The sequence below is a fragment of the Aythya fuligula genome, chromosome 6 (genome assembly GCF_009819795.1).
Source record: "Aythya fuligula isolate bAytFul2 chromosome 6, bAytFul2.pri, whole genome shotgun sequence".
Lineage (NCBI taxonomy): Eukaryota > Metazoa > Chordata > Aves > Anseriformes > Anatidae > Aythya > Aythya fuligula.
Genome location: NC_045564.1, coordinates 10,642,194 through 10,668,345, shown reverse-complemented (window position 1 = coordinate 10,668,345; position 26,152 = coordinate 10,642,194). Strand labels below are relative to the sequence as shown.

General features: G+C 44.6%; 1 protein-coding gene across 1 annotated transcript in view; it reads left to right on the top strand.

Moving 5' to 3' along the window:
* LOC116490575 (histone deacetylase 4) overlaps window positions 1-26,152 on the top strand; it is a 207,768-nt gene that overhangs the window by 159,573 nt on the left and 22,043 nt on the right. The window contains exons 14-20 of the mRNA XM_032189907.1: window positions 3,742-3,875; window positions 9,855-9,975; window positions 14,080-14,126; window positions 22,340-22,447; window positions 22,998-23,053; window positions 23,994-24,081; window positions 25,380-25,499. Of these exons, the coding sequence (XP_032045798.1) occupies window positions 3,742-3,875; window positions 9,855-9,975; window positions 14,080-14,126; window positions 22,340-22,447; window positions 22,998-23,053; window positions 23,994-24,081; window positions 25,380-25,499 (674 nt within the window). The remainder of the gene's footprint in view (window positions 1-3,741; window positions 3,876-9,854; window positions 9,976-14,079; window positions 14,127-22,339; window positions 22,448-22,997; window positions 23,054-23,993; window positions 24,082-25,379; window positions 25,500-26,152) is intronic.

Below are 26,152 nucleotides of genomic sequence, written 5' to 3'. Positions count from 1 at the left end.
AGAATATAAAAGAAAGCTAGTCCTTGAACTTGCCCTCGCTAGCACAAGTAGCCTCCTTGACTTTAATGACTACTTCTGCATGCACTGTTCTACACACTTGAATAAAAGACTTCTCAGGTTAGGCCATTAATTTGCATAGCTCCAATTATCCAGTCTCTGATCTCCTGTAAAAATGGTTCCACAAATTATTCTGATGTTCTGCATTAAAGTATTTTTCATTTCTGATGAAGGCATTTATTCTCTCCTGTGCAGAGCAATATAATTATCTGAACCTCAAATCATATGTTTGCTCTGCCAAGAAAGGCGAGTTGGTTATACTTTAGTGCTGACCTTTAAAAACGATTGTTCTCATGTCTTAAAGAGTATTGCTTCCAGGATCACTTAATTTAACTTGTAATGGTCAAAGTCGTTTAGTATTTTAAGCTCAAATTATCAAGTTTTCCTTTGTGCGTGTGTCTTCATCTGAGTGTCCCCAACCACAGTAAGCAACTTGGAACATTTCCCTTCTTTCCAATGGTTTAATGTTTCAGTACAGAAAAACTTCATTGAGACATTGCTGTTATCAATGAATTGTTGGGAGTGGGGAAACTTTAAACCTCAACTGAATTGTATAAACCCCACTGTAGTGCCCATTACCTTAAGAAATAGGGATGAGTAGGCACCCTACCACCACATTTTCTGGAGACCTTTTCTTTAACTATTTTGTCTACCTTAACTTGAGTAGGCTGTTAGGAAAGTCCACTTTTTAGATGTACGCACACTTTTTAAACACACCTGCAGCTTTCCCGCATTCGTGGATGCAGATGAAAAAATGGGAGGTCACTGGCAAATCTGCTGCAATGCAGGCGTCACGGGAGCAACTGAAGAATGTAAGGTCAATGCAAAAAGCTAGATTTTCGTTTGTATTTATCGCTGGTTTGATCTGTGTTGGCTTCTGCCCTAGCAGTATTACCAGGCACAAACCAGGGAATGAGACAGAGGCTTTTAATCTGGCTAGACATTGCTTTGCCTACATACCTACGGTTGCATCGCGCTGGTATTACAGTAGTTACTATTTAAAGCTCAGAGACTTGAGAAAAACACCTTTAAAAAGAAACACAGATTGCGGCACAGATTCTCATCCTGACTCTTTAAATAGTGTTAGACCCCTTCCAGCTTTGCAGTGCAATCAGTATAATTCACTGTCAAGTTGTGCCCAGCTCCCCAGCAATGAAAAGATCTGTCAGAGCAACAGGATTAAGCATCGTCTGGGAATCCAGGAGGCAAGCAGGAAAGGCTGCTTAAAAAGTACTTGTAACTGCTTGGAAGAGCCTGATTTCTCCTGAAACTCATGAAGGCGTGATATGAACTAGCCTCAGATTACACGTGACAGTATTTTTACTTATTTCTTGTTCTGAAGAGTTAATTTTAAAATTTGCAGGCTGTGGGTAAATCCCCACGTACCTGGCTTTGTAGCAAGGTACACTTAGAGCAATGCTAGCGAGAGCGTCTCAGATGCAGGATTCTGGCTGGGCTTGTTTTATCGTTTTGCTAAAATCTGAACACTGGTAAGCCCCGGGTGTATTCACCCCGTGCTGCGGTACAGGCTGTCTCTGGCAAGGCAATGCACGTGCCAGTGGCTGTGCCCTGAGAAGGTGCCAGGGGTGCGCCCAGCAGGGTCAGCAGCTACCTGGTGAGCAACTTGCTGCTTGGACTTCTTTTTGCTTAAATTCAAGGCTATTTTTTTGAGTGTGGATGTGTATGTTTAATATGTGCACATGCACCGTTTTGCTTTAAATCTGTAACGTATAATTGAAGTCCCCATAGATATGTCTGGAAGCCAGAGAAGACAGAAGCACTTTTCGTGGTTTAATACCAGCAGTTTAGCCAAACCTAGTGCAGTCCCATGAGGGTCTAGGAAGAGCCTACATGGGAATCTTTGTGCTAACAAACACTTTGCCAAAGTGCCTGACATCCCTTGAAGATGACTTTCCTTCAAAACTGAATTAACCTGAATTAAAGCAACTACAGACCTTGTGCCAGTTTGAATAAACTGGGGAGTTTTGGGGGGCAGCCAGCCATACCACTGGTCCACACCTTTGCAGGTGGCATTTACAGCACCAGGCTTTGCCCAGCAGCTCCTGATGAAGTTTGATGGTCACTCCAGCACAGGAGACCCCTACAGAGCTCTGCAGCATGATCTTATTTAACTGAACTTTGGCTAACCCAAAGTCAGTCAATTAACAAGCGCCCTTTTCCCTTCCTAGAACTGAAAACGTTGTTGTTTTTTTTTTTTGCCTTGCACTCACCTACAGCAAGGAGAGGAACTGCCAGGCACCTTCCCTAAGGCGGAATAGCTGAGAGTGTCAGTGCCAGAGTTTGCTTCAGAGGGGAAGGCCAAATTTCTCAGCAGCAGAACATGCCTACACGCAGGCAAAAGCTGTGATTCCAGCACCACTCAGACTAGCTAGCGTGGGTACAGGCAGCAGCACGGAGCTCAGCTCCAGGCTATGTGTCCATGTGTGTTCTTAGAGCCGTATTTTCCAGGTCTCTTTGAACTCCACGCAGTTGCAAATTGTGCTGTTTATCAGTGCTTACGTGAAAGCCAGCTCAGGGAAGCCCCGCACGCTGCGTTCGCACTGCCAGGCGCAGCGCAGGTACGCTCTGCTCTGGTGGCATTTAGGAGGAGCAGTTTGGGCTGGATGCAGACCCTTCAGTGCTGGGTTGGGAGAAACTCCTGCCTTTGCTGCTAATTCAGAGGCTTTGGATTCTCCTTGAGACCTTTCACTTGCCTGTTTATACTGTGCTTTCGGACAGGCACTCCCTGCAAGAAACCATGCCCCTTGAAGCCCCCTTTTCTTCTGTTCTCTGGAGCTGCTGCCTGAAGGGAAGGACAGATTGAAACATTTGACTGTGTCTCTTCTACATTAAGTGCAGAAAAGGTCTTTTGTCACCAGGAGAGCACGGCTGCGGAGGAACTGCTGGTTCTGTTCAGTGGAACATTGGCTATGAAATCGTAGCTCCCGTTCCAGAAACGTACCCGGGCAGCTCCGGAGCATGAAGCAGGCTCCTACGCTGTTGTCATGCCATAAATACTTGGTAATGCAAGGGGATTTAGCTGCTTGACTCCCACGTTACAATGAAACAACACGGCTAAATACCTACATATCGCGCTGAATAATTATGCCCAAGTGTGTGCTAATAGACTTAATTAGTATGTTGTCAAATAATGTTGATGCAAAGACTTCGGCGCAAACTATTTTACGAAACACAGTGCCTGCTAACGACTTATTCCTTCTGGTTTTTAATCCTAAGCCCTAGAGTCATTTTAGCAGTAATTATAAAGGTACCCAGCGGACAAGTTGTAAGTCAGCCCCCCTCTAGATCATGTTCCTGCGCTGGCACGCCTGCACTCGTACCCGTGTTGTCATTTGTCACCTCCTCCTGTCACTCGCACAGCTTCGGCCTGCGGCGATGGTGGCGACTGACTCAGTTCTTGTCTGTATCTGTTGAGGATTTCTAACGGGAGGGATCGCTGCAGGTCTGGTTCTGTTTCAAAGCAGCTGCCCACCTCATTTCCCAGCGTCTCGGACTGTCATTTCGTAGAGCTCTGTGGTTCCTGGTGAAGCACACGCTGCCTTTGTCTATAAATGTTCTCTTCAATGCAAAGTACGGTAGACCAAAAATAGATATATGTATTTTTTCATACATCTGGCAAAGTAGTTCCTTTCACTGAGAGCAATTTTGTAACCTCTGCTGCAGGCCTTGTCTACGACACCTTGATGCTGAAACATCAGTGTACCTGTGGAAACACAAATAGCCACCCCGAGCACGCGGGGAGGATCCAGAGCATCTGGTCCCGGCTGCAGGAGACGGGTCTCCGTGGCAAGTGTGAGGTAATCCCAGCACTGGAGGGGGGAGATTTGGAGGGCTGCGAGAAACAGCCCTTGGGTTTGCCTGCCTGATCCGCCTGCTGGATGGCAAGCAGCTTCAGGGGCTGATTTTTGGGATGGAAGGTGTCGTGCACACCCAACCTTCAGCTCGGACTGGTGATTGCTACCTGGACGTGCAAACTTTATGCTGCATTCCGGCCTCAGATTTTTATAGCTCCAGCTGCAGGCAGTGTTTTGCCATATGTGGCTTAAATTTAATCCATTCCTAGATGACTGTTTATGCTCGTGCGTTTGCATGTCAGGAGTGCATTTCTAGCGATCCGATTTCATTGCGTTGCGATGACTGTTGCAAATTTTGTGAAACACTGGAGAACACTCTTGCCTGATGTGAACTGCAGTGTTTGCAGTGAAGCTGCTTATGTAATTTTCGGCCCGGTTCCCTGTAAAATGGAAGTCCCTATCAAGTGCTGAACCTTGAAGCGGCCAAAAATAAGAGCTCAAACTGAAGTAACCACGTCATTTGATACCGCTCCAATCATAACAGCAGGAGCTGTGGAGCAAGAAGTTTGTATTTCTGTGGTTTAATAACTTCTTTAATGCTCCTTGATAATTAATGATCAACCTACAGTGAAAATACTGTAAAAGGAATGAGGGTAGGAGGAGGTTACTAAACACTGTTCCATCACAGGTGCTTAAATTAGTTTTATTGGACAAGCATGTTTTAAGAGCAAAGCAAACTATGAGAAAAGTTATTAAAATAAAAAGAGTAAAGATTAATATTTATTATTATTCATAACTAATAGTAATGATAAATTAAAAACAGTGTTTGCTCATCTCTTTGAACATCTGAGAGGACTGCATCACACTGTAAATTTGAGTTATGTCAGCATCTGGCTAGAAATATTTTCTGAGCAATCAGAAAATACATCCACGTGGTGGCAGCATTGCCATTAGATAACATTCCCCTGTTGTACCCTTATTTATCCCTGAGGAGAGCAAGGAAGAACTTCAAACCTGATTCTGTCTATGGAGATCCATTTAACTGAATTTGGGGATTGTGCTGTCTGACAAAAAAACAAGCACCCCGCCGCTGTTTATCTCCTCTGTTTAGAAGTAGTAGTTAAATTGTGCAGTGCTAATTGTCTTGCCTCCTAGATTGGTGCTATAGTTGTTCTATAATGTACGAAATTCTTCATTGTATGATCCCAAGCGACTGCTGTTTTCCCTCCATTGTTATTCTAGGTTGCTCTCACTGTAGGAAGGAGTTGGTTTAGATCTTCACCTCCTTTCCACCTGTGTTTCCCTTCTGGTGAAATTCAGCCTCATCTTAACTCTTCTTTTCTCTGAAAGCGATGAATATGTAATGTTAGCTTCCTACCTCGATTTGCATTTCCTTCTCTGAGGACTTTCTTAAAGGTCTGACCTGCCGTTTCAGGATAACCAGCCATGCTAAATGCACTTACTGCTCTCTCTGGTTAGCTTCCCTGTTCCTTTACCCCCACCATCTCCTACTCCTGCCCAGACCTTCATGAAAGTTTTTCTTTATCGTCTCCCACAGGCTCTGTGGGCACAACTTTTCCCTCTTTCTCCGTCTCCTTCTTCTTCCTCACTTCAATATTCTGTTTGATAGGGTTTCTTCTGGAGCTGCAGACAGTTGTTCACCTTCTGTTGTCCTTGACTGATGTAATAAATTTCCATGGTGCAAAGCCATTTGGTCACTCCCCTGTCCTTCACAGTCTTTCTGAAGCTCCTCGGTTGGAACCTGGCTACCAGTAAGCAGAGTGTAGGGCAATATAAAACACAGTTTTCCATCAGCAAAGGTAACCTTTGCATCACATGTACTTGGCATGGCAAAGGGATAGCTTTTCTGATGGGAATGATCTCTGCTGCTAGGCTGGAGCATGTGCGTGAGCTGTTGGCACTGCCTGGGATGATGGGCTTGTCTCCTTGCCACAGGACAGGAGATTTAGATTTAGCATGCAGAAGGCTTCATTCTGTGGAACACACTCAATGATACAATTGATTTAGAAGGAATTTTGGAGCCTGGCCTAATAATTGCTGCTATTTTTTTTTCAAATCCCTGTTTCTGTGCAGAAAGCTCAGTGAAGGACAGAAAGGGCTGCTACGCCCTGCGCTCCCTCTCTGTCCTCACCAGCAGTGGTGTGTGTGATAGGAAAAACTCAACATTTTTCCAGGCGATATATTTTTCCTTTTTTGCTGAGCTCCAGTTTTATTCTACACCATTTTTTAGCTGGTATTGCTGACTGACACATCTGTGCACACTCGTTTTATTTTCACTGTTGCAGGTATGTTGTCCTGTGCCTCAGACATTATGAGCTGGTGAAGTAAGCCCAAGGGCCTGATGTGAAAATTGTTTGTGATTATGCAGTTAATCCACTTATAACAAGCCGTGTTTGTAAAAGGACAGTTTGAACTTTGACATTTCCGTATCCTCACGTTTCCTCTTGCTTCCTTAACGCTCCTTTGCTGTGGTCTGGGTGTGGGTCTAGTTTGATTCTATTGGCTGCAAATATTTGCTCCAAGGATAAAAACACAGCACCCTGCATAGTAAATAATCCTATACACGCTCAATGGGATCAGGCAACTCCACTGGGATCCCCATTCCTCTTCCAGAAAGAGTTCAGCAGCTCTTGTTCCCCACACAACTGCGTGCTGGAAATAAATTCCAACTCTGTTTTCTCATGCAAGCTCAAACGATTCTCTATCTCCTGGAAATTTTCTTTTGGTGTTTCTGTTGCACACATGCCCCAAGCCAGAAAAGGGCTCGCAGATAAATATTTTATCATGCATGCAAAAAAATACTTGCTTTGAAATTTCAGAAATGTGAAAACCCATTTTCATCAGGCAACCCAGAGGCTTCTGCAGAACCTGCCAAGTGCCGAGTTCCTACCATTTCTCTCGGAGGCGATAGAAGTGATCCAGAAGGGGCACGAATATTTTTAGAACAGAAAAAACACATTGCTTCCCATCCACCACCCTCCTCCCCCCATCTTTCGGCAGTGAAACAGATATGTATTTGCTGAAGTTGTCCAAAAGCTGTTTTACATCCAGCTGAGGGGAAAATGTGCGCCAGATTTGCAGTGTGATAGGTAAGAGGCTGACAGGGTTGCACAAGTTTAAAGATGACCCTTTGGAGTGAAAGCAGTTGTCCAAACTTAACGACAGCTGCGGTTTAAAGTATTGCTTGTTTAATTAAGTTAGCTTTATAAAATATGGCAATTACTCTGGTGTATGTTCAGAATTTAAAAGCAACAATTATACTAATTGAGGCAATCGCAATAAAAGAGCCTCTCCCCCAAACAAAAACCCACAATCACTGTGTAGAATAATCCTCCCAGCCTTCATCAAAAGCATGAGGGAATCAATAGGTTTTGCTGTGTGCTTTGGACATAATCAGATCCGTGGACTGCTCAACCAGGACCGGGAAGAATGAGTTCCTGAATCAGGGTCTCCAGGCCTGTCCTGGCAGCAATCCTGCGTTGTTTAAAGTACGAGGGCTGCTAGCTCAAGCCCTCAGGTTAATTGCAGCTGTGGAGGACAGACATGGAAAACAGACCCTGGGCTGGGCCATCTGCTCGAGCTGAGACGTGCACAGCCTTCCTTACACGGCCTTGTGCCAGCATCCAGCTCGAGGGCAGGATCAGTCCCTGCTCTGACACTGCAGAACCTCTGGGCATCGACACGGTGAAGGTTTGCCATCACAGAGCACCCAGGCTGTGTCCAGGGAGGTGGTGCTGGCAGGGTCTGGGATATTGGTCTCTGGAAGGAGGCTTTGTAGCCATTTTCATGGCTTTTTGTGGCACGGAGAGGGGGCTGCAGCTGGGACAAGGTCTGCCTTGGATATCCTATCTTTCTGGATATCCTTACATTAGAACCAAGGACAAAACTGGCATAGGGGTGAAAGGGAAGCTATAAAAGCCTGTAAGGGGTGCCTAACACTGACTTACCATGAGCGAAAAAGGAAGACAGGATAAAAGTTCAAGGGGGATTTGCCAGATATTTCCATCCCTTCTGGGTCTAGCATTTTTGTGATTATTGCCTCTTTAATGGGACGGTGTATTTTTGCCTCATCATTAACCTCAGGAAATGCTAGGTGGTGAAGCAGAGCACAGAGAAAATGAAAGAGGAACTGGAGAGCAGAAATGCCAAAATTACGAGAGCCAGAGTGCACGAGCACTCCTGCAGTGCTTTGATTTCTGCTGCCTTATGGCTCAAATGATTTTACAAAGTGATTTCCTGTGCGCTTTGAAACGCGGGACGGAGGCTTACGCTGAAGCTTTGGGACACAGTTCCCTGAAGTCGTTTTTTTTGGACCGTGCTCCATACGTGGAGGTGCTGGTGGCAGGGGCTGTGCGCTGTGTTTGGGGTCCCTGCACCCCCTGGGGTGGTGTTGCTGCAGCAGGCAACTCTGTTCTTCTTAGGAATGTGGGTGTTGTGTTTTGTTTTTTTTTTCTTTTTCCTTAAGCCATCCACTTTTTGGATCTCATTGGAAACTGCTTCCACGGGAACATGGAAGTCTTAAAAAAGCAATTGGCACACTTTTGATTGAGCATGAGGGCTGCTCAGTGCCCACGATGTGACAAGGGACCTGCTGGCCTTGCACCATGCAGCACAGTGACACTCGTCGCTGGGGCTTGTGTGATCTCCACAAGGGGCTCTCAGAGCTTCCAACGTGCTTATTGTCAACTACTTATATTATAATGGAGAGGAGTAATCATGTTGTTTCTTCTGTAGGAAATAAACCCCCACCCCAAATTCCTTTTAAAATGGTTTTGACCAAATCACACACACACAAAAAAAAAAAAAAAAAAAAAAAAAAGCTAATTAATTCTAAGCCCTGTAAAAAACAATTTTTTGGTGGTGGGGTAGGAGTGCATGCATGTTTCAGATGCAAAGCAGTCCTAATTTTTGAGGAACTCCTTCCCCACTCTCAGATGGCCACCTCTCGACTTACCCCAAACCTCAATTCACTGCGTTATTTCCCCTGCCAACATTCTGAGGGTACTCGCAAGCTCCCAGTTAAGAGGATGAGATGCATTTTCCACTGTCAGCAGTCAGTTGCCCCATCTGGAATACCTGCTATCCCCCAGGCACCATCTGCTTACCTTGCTGCTGTGTGAGGAGACCACCTCATTCTGCATGGGATCTAGCATCTCCGAACAGCACTTTGCTCTTAAAAGCACATTTTGCATCACAAATGGGTGATGGCAACAAAAGATATGCCCCAAAACTATGCTGGAACCCTATGGAAAGAGGGGAAAAGAGCCCCACTCTGTAAAACTTAAAGTGAAGTCGGGTCCTGCTGACATCAGTAAAAGTTTTTCCATGATCTACAGCTAAGACTTCAGCAAACCCTTCTTGGGTTCAGCCACCAACAAAAGCAGAGATGAGCATATGTGCTATGGTATTTCCAGCTCAAGATGCATCACGGTATAAGCAAACAATTCATAATAAATTTAATCTTCTAGGATTTCCAAGATCAGTTTCAGAACAGAAAGTCTGTAGTTTACCTTTAATTGACTGAAGGTTGTGTTTGAGAACTGGTGTTTTGGGGACAATTTTTCAGGTTATCTTAATAATCGCAGTGGAGTTGGGGGCAGTATTTGGAGGGCCACATTTTCATCAGTAAATCACTTCCTAATGGTTTATAACTGAAATACTGAATAATTGGTAGTTGAGCAGTCCTTATGTAGCTTATCAAACACTATGGTAAATATTTTTAAAACAAACATAAAAAAAAAAATCCAAATATGACTTTTTCTGTTAGGGTAGTATTTTGAATAAGGGATTAAACCAAAATCAACTTTACAAAAGATTTTTTCACGTGAGAACCAGGTTTAGATTTATTACTTGCTGTCTTTACGGCTTGCTAAGTTAAAGAAAAAAGAAAAAGAAAAAAGTTCAGTAATGAGTTGAGCATTTAAGCAGGGATTTCATCACCCCTTTTCTTTCCTCTTTCAGTGTATTCGTGGAAGAAAAGCAACTCTAGAAGAGCTGCAGACAGTTCACTCGGAAGCCCATACGCTGCTGTACGGCACAAACCCTCTGAACAGACAGAAACTGGACAGCAAGAAACTTCTAGGTATTGTTGGCTGTGGGGAGGGCTCCCCTTCCTGACCTCCAGCATTCAGGCTACTGTCCACAGCCCCAACTGGCAATCATTTAGCATTGGTGGTGTGAAAGATGGGCATGTCGGGGTCCTACCAGCCTCAGCTGTAGGCATTTCCCATGACAATTCTTCCCTCTGCAACTTTTAGCATTGACTTGGGTAGTGCAAGATTGCATTTCCCATCCACAGGTGATCTCTGAACCTTAGATAGCTACAACTTCCTTGCACTGATGCCTTCAAAATCTAAAATAACCCTCTCTGAGGAGGAAAGATAATTTAGAGTTTATTGTATCCTTGGACACTGCTCTGCATGTTAGAAAGTTCTCCTTTGCTTGGTAGGAACTGGAACTCCCTGCTAAGGACCTAGATCTGCAGCACCAACCAGCTGCATAAACATCAACAAATAGCTGTCAGGTTTGTATGGATAATCCACAAGAAAGATGCAGGGGCCTCTTAGATAGTCCTACATTTTGTTTAATTTTGAACAAGATTGTTTATCCCTTTTACTGGGGACTGGATCTTCCCTAAACCAGGGCTGCATCTGCTGTAGAATATCGACTTTTTCCCTGCAGAGTATCTAGGGAGATGGTTGTTCAGATAACCAACTCCACCCATAGAAGCCAAATAATCATATCACATTGATTTTAGCACCTTCCTGTCAGGGAGATGACTTCTCCTTTTAGTTTTACCTTTTTACAGCAGTAGATCATAGGCCAGTGGGGCAACTGGGGAAGTTCTCTTGTGGGCATCAGCAAAAAGAGAATTCTAGAAGTTTAGAAAGTTTATTTTGGGGATTAGCTCTACTTTGAATGATATAAAAAGAGGATTAACTTGATGGTCTGCATATTGCAATGGTTGTGGCAAAAGAGCTGGAAAGATTTTTGCACATATTAAGTACGTACATGAGAACCCCGAAGAGGAAAGCTATTAGCCAGTTGTTCAAACATATAATTAGCACTATATTTTTAGCTAAGTTACCACCTCTTTAAAACCCAGAGAAATGAAAAGTAGACATCTCTGGCTGAATGATAGTGCAATTAGCATGTACAGTTTTAAAAATTTACGATGTCATATCCTTGGTAGTGTAAAACTCTCGCCTTGAGTTAAGTCGTATCCACCAGTCCAAAGAAACAAGGTGTAAATCTTCCCCAGTAAATCTGGGACGGCTCCTTATTTGCAGTTACACCACCTTCACTCTGACTGATTTCACTGCAATTTCTTGAAGTGTGGCGCTGAAGATGAGGATCTGTCCCCAGCCATCCACTCTGGATCGGATTCCCTGTGGTGGGAGGCGGGCAGTCCTCCAGCACCTGAGCTGGTGGCTTCACCAGCCAGGATCAGATGGGGTTTGGACCTTGACTCTGACAGTTGTCATCGCCTACATGGGACCAGGGGGCTCTGGGCCATCCTAACCCTGCTCCTTTAGGGGCAATTGATAGCCAGGCATTCGAAACCCCTTGCCAGGTACACTGGTAGGCTGGGCTGTGGTAGCACCGAGTGCTCCTTGCTCATTCCAGTGTCAGATCCTCTTGAAATATTTTGCTGTACCCGTTTAAGTCATGGCATAGTCTGCATCAATAGTTCCACGGGTGTATTTGGGCAAAAAAACAGATTGCTTGTTTAGCACGGGATTTTGCGATTCCCAGGTTTTGCTCAGGGCAAGAGCAAACGTCTTTGCCTCTCAGCCTGGCTGCCAGTTATCCTGCCAGGCAGGAGAACACGAGGTGACAACTCAACGCCCAGCATCCGGAGGGACAGTGCAGAGAGCTGAGATGGCAAGAGGAGTGAGCCTGGAGGGGAAATTTGTGTAGTATCCAGGTAGAAGCTCTCCTTTGGGAGCAGGGCAGGAAAGGCAATGCTGTCCCAAAAAAAAGCAACACAGTTTCTTAGCTTGATGGCTTCCATAATGCTGGATTTGAGTGAGGATAACACCCTCTGATGTGCTGGGAAAGCCTCCCTGAAAAGCCTTGGGGTGCATATTTGTTTGTGCGTAGAGGTGAACAAGCCTGTAAGCAGCCCCTTCTTCAGCTATCCTCTCTTGTTGAAAGTTTAAAAGGCTTTTATATTTACAAAACAGCTTTGTGGGGTTCTTTTAAATATATTTGTGGGCTAAATGTATGGCAGGTTTGAAGTCTGAGACCAAAGCTTTGCGTGAGGCTCACATATGCAAATGTGAGTTGGTTAGACCTGAGTGTCTTGACATGTGTACGACTGCAATAGGATAACTGGCTCCATGTAAACTCTTTGCCTTTGATATGTCTATGAGCAAGAAAAAGCATGAGAAATCTCAGCCTAAAAGGAAAAACTTGTAAAGCCGAGAGATGAAAACGAGGATATTTTTTTTTAAGCTTCTGCAAATGATGACAGGGATGTTGCTTCATCTGACAGTTCTTTAAGAGAATGTGGGAAGGGGGCAAATAGCTCTGATTTTTCAGAACTGTGAGCAGACCTCAATGCATTTGGATACCATGGCTCTGCTGATTACTTCTGCAGTTGTCCCGTAGTCTATTAGTTCTGAGCTTTACTCCTTTCTCAACAAGTGCCCTCCTTCACCAGCACAGGAGAGCTGCCGTGCTGCAGTGGACGTCCACTGCTGATGTTGAAGTTACCTTCCCCAGAGGAGCCTGAGCATTGCAGAGATCTGCTTTGCTGTGTTTTATCGGGAGAGCTCAAAGGTGGTGGCTTTCAAGGCAGGTTGCATAACTTTGCCCCTTGAAATGTTGCTAAGGCCCTTGAAAGTCTCAAGACGAGGAATATGAATCTCTCTCCCATTTGACAGTGAGAAGCTTTGGAACCAGCTGAACAAGTTTAAATGCAGGCAAATGAGGCTGCTTTTAATTTGTGGGTAGCAATCAAATTGTTGTCAAGAAGATAAATATTGAAATAATAGGTGGATTAGCAGTGAAAGATGTGACAGGAGGTCTAAGGCAGGATGATCTAAGAGTTTTCATGTGGATCTAATCACCGAGCGAATCTCACTGTGCGCTCAGATTAATAGTACAGATGCATTAACTCTGCTTTCAGTCAAAGGGGTAACGTATGTCTGCTATGCATTTGACACCAGCCTGGTCCTCGGTACCATGTGTCACATCACGGCTACTTCACGCTCTGCAAAGATGGTCGTTAGCACTGGAGGGAATTTGTTCTTTCAATAGAGACACGACCAGAGCAGGAACCTGGTTTGGTTGAAAAACAAACAAACAAACAAAACAAACAAACAGTTTATTTAACTGTTAGCTTTCATTGGTTTTAAATAGATATCAAGCAAATGAATCTCAGGCAATGTACCACAGATCTTTACGGTGCCTGCATGCGTCTATTTCCTTCTCCCCATTTACCTGTTGTGCATAGACACACTTACTTACAAGACATGCACATAGGGGAGTGGTGGTGCATATGAGAGCACTCATTCTTTTATAAATTGTATGGTTTATAAACCTGCAGAATTTTGAATGGGTAATAATATTGCTGATGTACAAGCTGAGGAAGTGATGTTACAGTCCTTACAGTAGCAAAATTGGTCTTACAGATGTTTTTTCTCCATTTTCCCCAAATTCTTAATGTTGGTTTTGCTCTTTCAGTCAAAACACGTTCTGTTTGCTTGCCACCGGTTTATTTTTTGTCTTCGTCTTTTATGAAGCTAATGTGCTCCAAAATCTTTTAGCGTCTGTGCAGATGACTGATAATTAGGGTGTTTTTATGATTTCCCATCCGCTTTCAGTTGAAAGCAGTTAAAATGTTCATCTCAGACATGCTGAGCAGTTGTTGGTAGCGTCTCAATCATTTATAGTCAGCATGATTGCCTGAAATGTAGGACAGCACAGAACGCTTGCATAAAAATAAGTGATTTATGGAAGGCTTTTATGTTGGAGAGGCTTTTGAACACATCCAAGTGCGTATATTGTTTATCTCTGCATTGTAATATAACAGTATTGACTGTGTTTTCTGAAAATTGCTAGAAAACCACGGTCTGTTACTGTGTTAAGAAAGTTTTCAGCATTGCCATAAAATTGGACCAAAATCTGGTAAACTTTGACTTTTTGACTTAGTGGATACCCTTTTTTTTTTTTTCTGCAGGTTCTCTAACGTCGATGTTTGTCAGGCTTCCTTGTGGTGGTGTTGGGGTGAGTACTCTCTTTAATGTGTAAATAATGTCCTGTTTGTTCTCTGAGTCCCATCGGTAACAAAAATTGTTGCTTTGCATTCCATCAAGTAGGTAATTGCAACCAGATGTTATCCATAAACAGGGTCTGCCTGGGGTGCGGGGTAGCAGTGACAGCCTCACGTGCCTTTCTTCAAAAGCAGCATGAAGATTTTAAACTATTTTGGAGCACTGAAGCGTGTGGGACATTCATAGGCATGTTTCGTCTCTTGGCTTTTGGGATGAGAAACCTCATTTCAGGCACTGATGTTTAATGGACGAGAGGTTACTGAATTCTAAAGCAGCCTTGAATCCAAAAATGCGCTGCAACTGCACAGAAAGCAAGATGTGCTTTTCGTGCTGCTCGTGCTGTGTAGGTGTTTCATCTTCAGTATTTGCACTTCAGAGCTGCCTGCATGCCTCCTAGTGCAGGTGGAAAATATATTAATAAAATAGTGATACTGAAGGACAATTTTGGGGAAGTTCCTGTAAATAGTAAGTTATTGTATTTGTGTCTGGGCTCTATTATTGTCCTAGAATGAAAAGTCTTGCAGGTTACACAGCGTGAGGGAATTGCAGTCTTTGGTATTTGACATCTTTCATTTCTTGAGCTCTAGGACAGTCATGCCTGAATTCTGAAAGAGGTGACTAAAATATCTGTCCATCCATCATGAAAAAGCCCAACATTAGTTTTCATCTGTCGAGATTTCATATAGTAGAAAAGGCTTTTTTGTTTGTTCCCATAAGGCTGCAAAAACAAATACCATTCAAATACCTTGTGTTGAAGGTTTGGGTTGCATTTTTTGTTTGTTTGTTGTGGTTTGTTTTTTACTTTTTTATTTATTTTTAAGCCTGAAAACTTGAAAGTTTTCCTTTCAAGTCAGACTTTCTGCTCCAAAGTTTCTATGTAGGGTGACACTACAGAAACTCTCGGAGAACAGGAAGGGAAAAGAATGAGAAGAGACAATAAAAGGCATTGTGTTTGAAAATTCACAGTGGTAGTTCTTATGCATAATTGTAGCTCGTGAGGTTGAATCTAGAGGTCTGGATTCTGTTATGGAAATGAAACAAAATTGTTTTCTTCCTGAGTCTTTGCAAAATCGCTGCTTTGAAAATTATCCCGTCAAAAAAAGAATAATCGGCGTTTATTCATACCGCCACCACTGAGCACTCGTAGAGATATTTTATTTTGTATTGTAAATATGCTGCAGTCTCCTAATTCATGGCAAATTTTTGGCTAGAGTTTAAAAGGTTTGGATTTACTCTGCCCTGCAGTCAGGCATGCCATTCAAAGCAAAAATTATCATTTGCAAATGAAGACTGAATGGTAACAAGTAGAGACAGTGCCTGAGCCCAGTGCAGTCCCAGAAGTCTTGCATTAAATCCTAAATCAGGGCAGGAAACGCCACAGTGCTGGTATTACTGATACGCTCGTAATAAAGATAGCGAGTGCAGTTAAGTCGCTGCTCAGTTGTCTCCACAGACCCTTAAATACGAAATAAAACAGTTGCCAACATTTCTGCAGTGCTGTAGTAATCCCAGCAGATATTTTCATGTTTTATCAGCAAAGCTTTTTAAAAGGAGTAATTTATTAGTAATCAACAACATGTTAGCCAAATTTTTCATAAAAATGGATTTTGGTTGTTTTCCTTGGTTTTTGTTCCCCCTTTCCATTGGAATATAGTGCCAGCTATTCGTGTGCTTCTGCTTTCATGTCTGATGCAGGAAAACACATTCGTCACTGCTTTTGGGATGCGTTTCTAATTAGTATGTACACTGCAGCCATATATTTGTAGGGAAAATGGGGCCATGGTCCAGAATGATAGGCTCTGGCATATCAAGCGTTACACGCTTGTGTGTGCTCTGGATGGGTTTAAGCGTAGCCCTTTCAAGCCTGCTCTCTACTGTCTTTGGAAGTGTGAGATTTGTCAAGAAAGCTGGTTTGCAGTGTTGTGTGTTTATTGAAGAAATACAGGGAAAGCTGTAGTCTTTGTGAGCATGCCAGTTCTGTGAGACAAGTTGCTCTTGATTTGATTTGCTATGGGAAAAAGCTGGAAGAAGCCCTACAGTGGGATTTTAGCTGGGGCCACAGAGCACGCCTTTCAGTAGCAGATGAAAACCAAATTATTTTCTCCACCAAAGGGGATGACAAGGCATTTTTCAGATGCATATAATATTTTTTGAAGAAATCAGAGGGAAAAAAAAAAGTTTTTAAAACATGAGGGCCTTGGGTAAAGCATCAGTTATGAAGAATTTCAATGAGAGAGGAAGTGTAATTTAAGTCTGAGGAGTTTCAGCATGTGAAGACTGCTGGGAGATTGAGTGCTTATTATGGTGTAATTAAATTATTTTAAATTGTTCTAGCAAGAGAGCTTTAGGGTTCTGCTGTTGTTTGGCTGGCCATCACGTAGGCTGCAAGGTGTCTGCAGAGCTCTTTTGACAGATGAGGAGCATTAGAGCTGTGTTTACACTCTCCCTTGCACTAGATCACCAGGATGGCAGAGCATTACTTGTTGCTGAGCAGTCATCTGTCTTTGCTTTATCTTTGACTTTTGAGTTAGAAGATGGAGGCAAGTCAGCCCTGGTAGGGTTAGAAGTTTGTATGGACTCCACTCGCTTCGTACTGGTTTCACTGGTGAAGGAACATGAGGTGCACGAGGTGATCCAAGCGCCTGTGGGACATATGCTGGGCTATGTAGAGGTGATGTTTTGTAGCCCAGATTTGAAAGAGCAGGGATTTTTCTCAGCAGTTTAGTCTTCTCTGATTTTGTCACTTAATAATAAGTACAGACTTGTGGATAAGTCATGGGTTTTTGCCTTAGGCTCAACAAGACACCAGGCAGCTTTCCAGTTGTCCGACTGCTTTGGAAGGAGGGTTTTACTCAGGGAACACAATGCTGGTCTGGCAAATGCTTGCCATGGGGCAAACATGATGCCATAAAGAAAAAAAGAAGTTTTCCAAAAAATGAGGCTACTGTAGAATGAGTTGGAACCAGTCCTCTTTTGGTTGCATCACTGGTTAGAAGATGGGAAACGCTGGTGGGAATTACAGCCCTCCACAGGTCTGTGTATTCATGGAAATGCTGCAAAGCTGGGATGGGCTGTAATGTACTTTGCTGCAGGTATGGGGTTTATTCAGGGGCGTCAAGACAAAAGATATTTGGAGAGAAATACTGTTGGTGTCATGATAACAAGGGACTAAATAGTAAAGTAGTACACGAAATTCAGTGTTGCTGGATGCAAAATAATGCCAGTGGGCAGGAAGGAGACCTGGACTGGGGCAGGTGAAAGCTGAATGACTGCTGAGCTGAGGATGTCAAATGGTTTTATGGGATGGAAAGCTTGAAGCCAAGTCCTTTTTCTGTACACAAACAGCACAATTCTTTTGCCCAGGAGTTACCATGTAGGCTAAAAGAATAAATGGGTCTGAAAGGAGATGTAGAACTATTTGGTGGGGGGAAGCCCATAAAGAGCTGGTAGATCTTCCTGTTCTGTTTTAAATGATCAGGGAATGTTTGAATTTCCTTGAGTTCTTTATACTGGTGAGTGTCACAACAGAAGTTTGAAGGAGCAGGAAAAAGCTTAGAGAAAACCAGTTAATCACATAACACCTTTCAATCTCTCTTTAAAAACGAGGTCACAATGTCTCAAAATCAGTGAGAAAAAAGTATATTTGTTCCCTAGTGGTTGGAAAGTCTTGGTTTTTTTTTTTCCTCACTGGTTTGTTTTATACGAGGAGCCTTCAATTCATCGTAGCTGACGCTAGCAAACCTCCTCCCACCTGCACACATCCTGAGCGCAGCAGAAAAGGAAGAAAGCACAGAAGCACTTATATCAACAGATGTGAGCTCTGATTTAAACAACTGTAATTTATTCCCACTGATCTTTAGCAACATCTGCAAGTACAGCATGCACTATTTTTACTTAGCGACATTACCTTCACTTCTCTGCAGCGCACACGCTTTTTTTAATCTGTGATTTACATGCACCGGGGCGTTACGTAATCCAGGATAATTAGAAGAAGATTTTAGAGAAATGAGTTTGAGCATTGAGAATCCACAAAATATTTCCAGCACGCTTGCAGCCAAATACTTCAAAACACTCAAAGACTTGATTTTATGATAGCTAGTATTTTTAATTCTTTTTTTTTGTTTTGTTTTCACATATAATATTTTCTTTTTTTCATTCTTAGAAAAAGAAATCTAGTGATTCTTATTTTTTTTTGATCTTTTCCAGAATCTGTTCTTCTATTTTTGATTGTAAGGTCCTGATTAGACTGTGTAAAATATCTTTGCCTGTGTGAGCATACTGCAAAGCACAGACAACAAAAGTGACTTCCATGGAATGTAAATGAGAAGATACTTCCTAGCAGGTCTTAGAAGGAAAAAATAGGTGAGCATTTTAGTCAGTGCTTAAGGAGATGTGGTTGGGTACAGACAGTTGGTGTGTGCTGCAGTCACCGAAGTGCTATGATGAGCTGTGATGAGAGAAGGGCAGAACTCCTTTGTTCCCCTTCACTTTGCAGAGTCACTTGTCTCTGCCTGTCCCTGTGTTTAATCTGTTATCTGCATTGCTCTTCGGCTACAGAAAAGATTAAAATATTGAAATTTTTTTTAAGACTGTCCTCATTTCATTTTGAAATGGCTGCCTGTCAGCATATAGTTCAGTACACAGCACAGGTAAGAGCCTCATCGTGTGTATTAATAAAGACTTCATGTTTAGAGGAAGGACAAGTTCTTTCAGGTTTCACCCAGAAACATCTTAGACATTCCTTTTAGGAGAGGAAGGCCTCTCTCAGATGGACCTTCCCTCATCATTTTCTAATAAGCATACATGCAAGTGTTTAGGGGTCTGCAGCAGGACCCAGGAACTGAATTTGTTCTCTCCACCTCTGAAAGTCCTCAGTTCTGCTAAGAGCCCATGTAGCAGAAACAGCAGCTCCTTTGTTGGAATAAGCAAGGCTCTAACATTATTCTCAAGGAGATAAGTGTGCTCATCCACTCAACAGCAGCAGATGTGGAAGACTCGGTATCTCTGACGCAGTTGTATCCTCCGGTTCAGGGGAGAAAAAGAGAAATACGCGCTCTTGGATCAACGAGAGGCAAGAAATATGCTTCCTCTCTCCGTAAAGTCCTTCCAGATGGTAAGGCTTGATGTGCTGTCCCAGCAACAACTCCTGTGATGGCAGCTACATCAAAGGACTCGCAGGCAGGGAAAGCCAAATAGCGTCTCCCTGTAATGAACTTCAGAATTCAGGAATGATGGAGGGGTCAACAGCAGCCCGAGCACCAAACAGCAGCAGCTCCAGAGCCGGCGAGCAGTCCAGCTCAGGGCCACATTAATAACATTTTCCACCATGGCAGAGTCTACGCCCCTCTGCCGCAGAGCGCTGATGACTTCAGTGGGACTGTTCAAACACTTGCAGTCAAACAGATGATGAAGTGCTGCCTTGGATTCGGGCCCAGCAGTCTCCAGACATCCGTTCTGGGGAAGGTGGCTGGGTGTTAAATCCTTATCTTGGAGATGTGTGCACGTGGGATGGGGCAGTGGAGAACTTGCTGCAGGAAGGGGCATCTCTTGATCCAGTCCTCCTGCTTGGTAGCTGAGCGGGGGGGCATGGCAGAGTCTTGGAGGCTGGCTTCTAAACCACAGGTGGAATACTTTCTCTGAGTACCTAATTTCTTTCTGCAGAAATAATAACTCTCCAAAACCGCTCTGTCTTGCCCTCCTTGTTCTTGAAGTGCTGCCAATGCGAGCCTGGTTTCTGCAGGCATCAAAGGGCCTGAACTTAGCGGTGCTTGGCTCGAACACCAGTGACTTCTGCATGGTTTGTGGGGAAGGCTGGCACAAACGGACATCTGAGGGGGTCCGAGGGTCCTTAGGTAAAGCCGTGCAAAGGACATGTGAATTCTGCTTTTCAGTGTTTTTATTTCTCTGATGCCTTTACGATGAATAAACGTGGCCCTCTGCAATTCTGCATCCATGGAGGGGGCCTGGTACTTACTGTGATGGGGCAAAGAGAGAGAAAGCACCTCTTAGCTGTTAGTGTCTTGAATCATTTTCTTTCAATACGAAGACAGACACGTTAGATTTGCTCAGTCCAGACTAAGCAGTGCAGCTGTATCTCCCTCGAGTGGAGCCTGCAGGTAAGAAACATGGGAGCCACCATGGTGTGGCCCTTGCCCTGCGGAAGTGAGGCAGCAGAGTCCTACCAACCTTGTCCTTATCTGAGATACCAGGAGCCAGAATTAATATTACAGGCACGAGGTCTGTCGTTTTCTTAGTAAGAGCAAAGCCAGCATTCTCTGTTGCTTAAGCTGTGCGTATCTCCCACTCACAGACAATGGGAGGAGAGGATGTGAGAAGGCAGGCTGCTGGATCTCCCAAGGGAGCACAGTGGAGGCATCCTAATTGCAAAGTAACTTGACTGTCTCTTACTATTTTCACGGGACTGCTGATGAGGAGCCTGGAGACAGACCCTCGCAGAGCACTACAGTAGCCTGCTGGTCAGTAGGGAGGAGAAGAGGTTTCTTTTCCCACCCTGGCAGGGGCTTTTGAAGGGACATGGTCAGACCAGTCCTGTCTTCTTCAGGCAAGCTCCCAGCTCCCAGCAGCATTGTATATAACTCAAACCCTGTTGTACTTTTGTTCCCATGTTACTGCCCAAATTTATGGGGGCTGAGGAGAGCCCTGGCACCACAGAGGTACCATAGGGGTTTTCCATCAATGCAGTAGCTCTCCCCAGAGTCTGTGACAGTGCATGTATTGGCAACATCACCTCAGAGATTTTTTTTTTTGTATTCTCCTAATGCTTTCATATTTTACTGTGACTTCAAAACCGTCCTCAGGGCAGATGGTGCCAGAAACCATCCCCGATAAGAGGGCTGGAACAATTTCCACTGGCTTTAGCACAGCCGTGAAGGAGGTGGCTCAGTGTCATACGGGGTGACTTGCATCTCCCCGCAGCTTAGTAAGCAGATTGGATGCCAGACAAAACAAATAACCCGTTTCTCTCCTTCTCCTTTGCCATTGTTTCCATAAATACGCTCGACGGAGAGTCATATGTAAAAAATAGCTGGTGATTTTTCACACTGAGAAATGTTGCATTTACCCTGTGATGGATAGGATGTCCATCCTATTGTGGATAGGGTAAACGTACAGCAGAGCTATCCTGACGTGGGACCGTCCCAGTAGTCTGGATTTTGCAAAGGCTGTGACTGGCAAGAAGAAAACAAGCTTTGCTTTCATCGCGGCGCGCCAACAGGCCGGGGTGCTGGGGAGGAGATCCAGAGCCACGTTCCCAGCGGTGCCCCTGCTGGAAGCAGGCCCCGGAGCCGTCCTTCCCCCTCCTCCTCTCGGCAGCTTCCAGCTGAATTGTAGTAAAAACTGAGCAGGCATTTTCATCGTGTGTCTGCAGGCCGATCCTGCCTTTGTGCCGTTGTTGGGACGAACGTGGTAAAAGCCAGCGCTCCTCACTTTTTGTTTGAATTAGAACATGATCCTGTGGAACATCGGCACGGAGAGTGCCTGAGGAATGCCTTGCCCTTGACCTGTTGGCACGTTTTCGGGGAGAAACTACAGAAGATGCTGGTGCTGTCAGATAGTTAGCGTTGAACTGGATGTCTGTAGTCAGCACCTAGGCACTGAAGGTCTGTTATTTTTGATGAGAGAGGCTTGATGTGCTTCCCTGGGGAAGGCAGTGTCAGCAGAACCTTACCCCAGCAGATGCTGGCGGGCGTAGGCTGGGCAGGCTTTTCTTATGTCCTGTGTTCTCATTGTGTTCTTCTTTTCTTAGGGTTGTTGAATGATTTTCTATACCTCTTTTTGGCTCTGGGTTCGGTTTCTTCCAGCAATCGCGGAGAAGTGCTGATGTGGTGGTATTAGAAGTGGGAGACACCTGCAGGTTTACATTGCTTGAGATGCTGAATTTGCTTCTGAGTTAGAGCCCTGACCCTTCAGCATCGCAGAGCTGTAGCAAATGGTCATCTCTGGAGTGTCTTTTGTTGGGACAGCCGTCGGTGGTGTCATGACTGTCCTTGTGCAGCCAGCCACCGTGGCACTGCCCCGCTGCTGCTGAGATCAGTTCTGCAAATTCACACATTCAATACATTTGGATAACTCTCTTATAAAACATGAGTCTCCGTTTCCTGGCCATCCTCACTGCCTCTAACCATGGCTCCTCTGTGTCTCGATCAGGTCGACAGCGACACGATTTGGAACGAAGTCCACTCGTCCGGTGCCGCTCGCCTGGCCGTGGGCTGTGTCATCGAGCTTGTTTTCAAAGTAGCCACGGGAGAACTGAAGGTTGGTATGAAAATAATGTTTTGCTTTGGAATGGGCTGTGTACAGGATCAACAGGGCTCAGCTCACGGCTGTGTAGTGCAGGAGGTCCAGTTAGCTTCATTTTAATGGCACCATCTGGCTTCAGTCATAAAAATCTTTGAGGATATCAGCAAGTGAACAACAGACTCCTGGTGAATGTTCTTATGCACTGATTAAAAGGGAGAAAGAAACCAGAACAGCAAGCGAAATCACTATTCTGGTGTTATTCGAGAGTCTTTTTGTTGCCTTCAGCTGGGCCAGCCAGTTCAGTGACCTCATGCATCATTTATTTCTTTTTTCCTGAGTGGAAGGAAAAGCTGTACCAGCCAGTTTCCATAAAATTCACATGGATTTCTTCCCACCCCAGAACAAGGGAGAGCATCATCCACTGCTATGCTCTTGTGAGGAAACCATCGAGAATAACTGATTCCAAAGCAAAACTAGCGCTTCTGGCCATGACCTCTGCACCCATCCATGTGAGATAAACTTTCCAACCTGTCTCATTTCTTTCTTTTCTTATTTCTGTGTGCAGAACGGATTTGCTGTTGTTCGGCCTCCAGGTCACCATGCAGAAGAAAGCACACCCATGTAAGTATACGTATGGGCTTTATTACCTCGCTTCAGTGTTTGCCTGTTGTGTGACCTACAGCTGGAATTAGAAAGGCTTTTTGTTAGGTTACTGTTGCAGAATTTCTTGCTTATTGATACGTAAAACAGCATGCCATTCAAAGCTCCTCTGGAAGAGGGCAAAATCTCACTTTGTGGTTTGGGGTGGCTAATTTTTTAGCAAGAATCAGCATTACAGCCATGCTTTGGAAAAGCACTGATGCTTTCATTTACTCCTGTGAATTGTTTTAAGCTAAATGCTGATGGCTCACCCCATGTGAGGAAAGCAAGGATACGCAATTAATAGCCCAGCAAACACACTTGTGTCCTGGCACCACAGCTCTGACTGCAAGGTGGCAGAGCAGGAAGGCTTCATGAAGCACGAGCTGCAATCAGGCATCTTGCATGTGCTTCATACAGCAGGGCTGGTGTTAGGGCTTTGCATACTTCATGTTGCACTCCTGTATCTGGTTTCATGCCCTAGGTGCTTCAGCGCAGTGTTCTGAGGCCTCCAAGAGCGTGTCTGCTCCCTCCCAGCCAATGCACGTAGCATCTCAGTGCTCCAGTCCTGCTCTTCCTTTCTTTTTCCTCCCTGCCATGTCCTCAGCCCATCTGCTCTGGTCCCCACCTCTCACACCCAAGGTTTGAGGGTCACCTGTGGGCAGCTGGCAACGAGCAGCATCTCGTTGCAGCGGGGCTGGGAGAGCACCTCCTGAGAGATCAGGAGACACCTGCTGCCGCCTGGCTGTTTTGTGTTCCTAATTGAGCACACATGCATCTTCCAGAGAGGAAAGCAGAGTGAAAGCAGAAGAAATTTCTTCCTACTGTGTTATGTCTCAGATGATAGATGCATTGGGACCAGGGAGACCTATATTTAACACCTCTCATTTTCCTCTTTTCTCCCCCTTCTCATCACCTTCAGGGGCTTCTGCTATTTTAACTCCGTGGCAATTGCAGCCAAGCTGCTCCAGCAAAGACTGAACGTTAGCAAAATCCTAATAGTGGACTGGGTGAGTAAACACTGGTTCTTACCCTTCAGGAGAGCAGGTGGAAAATAAAAAAATATATATATATTATTATTTTTAATTTCTTGTGGGGCCAGCCCAGACTTTGTAAGTCAGTGAAAAAATGTTGTTTGTGGTCTGTAACCCAAAATCTGTTTGGTAGGTTGGTATTTTTTTAATGTTTCAGTAAAAGAAATGCCTATTTAAAAGGTCCATGGTTTTCAGAATAAAATTGTAATTAATGTAAAACAAGCCCATAATGCAATCTCAAGGATGGGTAACTGCAAACTGCGATGGTTTATTTTTTTAGGGATGGTTTTTGGCCTTAACTGCTGCGATCCATCCCAGCTTTCTTTTCAAGATGTGAGGACTGGTTGCCGAGAGGGATATGGGCTGTCGGGCATGGCTGGACCGGTGGTCTGGATGGTCTCAGTGTCCTGCCTCGGGGCCAACACAGCCTCCGTGCGTGTGGGCTGGCAGTCAGAAGTGTTCCCTAAATTGGATCAAGACAGTGAAATATTCTGCAGACAGTGCAGTGGAATTGAGAAAGAGCTTGTTTGTGATTTTGCTATGGTGATGTATAGATTTAAAAACGTGGCAGATACATTTTATTGATTTAAAAATGTATTTATGTGGCTGTAAAGACATCTGAGTTCCTGGGTATTGGCCAAGACTTTTGATTAGATTGCAACAAATCTCCTGTGGGCAAGACCCACAAGTTAAAATGGATATATTTGTCTTTTTGTTTTACCGGATGGACCCACCAACTGTTTTTCATGTCACAAACAGGAGCATTTTGCAAACCCATCCTGCTATGGGCTGCATTTCTGCACCAAGTAGCAATGCAGCAGAGGGTCTGGTCAACAGGTTTGTGTCATTTAACATCACTGGGCCAGACCTGATAACTTTGCAGGGCACTTCCTATCACTGGTCACCCTGCAGACTGATTAAAAATGCATATTTAGGGCAACTAATACAGCCTTTCCATCCCCAACATCCCTCAAGACTAGGTATGAATCCAGTTCTCTCAATCCAAGTAAATTGGTCCTGGTTTTAGTTTTGGTAAATGTTTGAAATTGTGTTTATTTTCATTTATTTTGCGTGTTAAATGGGAAGTGTAACCTGAAGCCAGCTGTGCCAAACAGGTTACTCTCATTTGCAATAAACTGCTTCAATTAGATCAGCACCAAAAATGAAGCTCAACACCAAAGAAAATCCCCTCCAAATCCCACGTTGATGGCTTTAATCTGCATTCTTACTAAGGCGCTAACCTCCCTCATATAATGCACTCTCTGTCCCCGAAGGATGTACACCACGGGAACGGTACTCAGCAAGCTTTCTACAATGACCCTAATGTTCTTTATATTTCACTACATCGCTATGATGATGGGAACTTCTTTCCCGGCAGTGGTGCTCCCGACGAGGTAAGAGCATGGATCTGCGTAGCCCCCACCCGCGTCTGTTAGGATCTGCTCGGGGTTGTCAGCCAGGTGCCCCCAGAAATCTTGGGGTAGGGCTGGAGGGCAGCTCCTGCCGCTGCTCCCACCCCTGTGCTCGTTAGCGCTTGATTGGGAGCGCCTTGCCCAGGCCTTTGTGGTTGCTGTGCTCCTGTCCAAGTCCTAACAGCCGTGGGCATCGTGTCCTGCTCCGAGAGCTGGCAGGAGAGCGCGTGCCTTGGCAAACAAGTGAGTGAGTGCAATTAGGCTGTGCAGTCCTGGTGGGACAACCTGTTCCAGAGCCCTGTGCCAGCTGTCCCAGACAGCATTTTCTTCTACAAGGAACAGGGCTTCATCTATTTTTCCAGCCTTCCCCCTAATGGCCGCTGGCTGCTGCAGAAGGGCTGGGCAGCTCTTTCTCCTCCAGATGGACGCTCCTGCATCCATCACCTCCTTCCCTTCCCTCTGGACTAGCTGGAAGTATCGTCCTTCAGGGATTCGGGGCCAGCACACAGCATCTGAAGACCCAGACCCAGGGACACCTTCCCTATGTTTCACTCTCCCGTTCAGCATCCCTGGGTAGTGAGACAAAAGCTAAAAATGCTAAAGGATGCTGCAAGTGGGCAGCACAGACACAATCA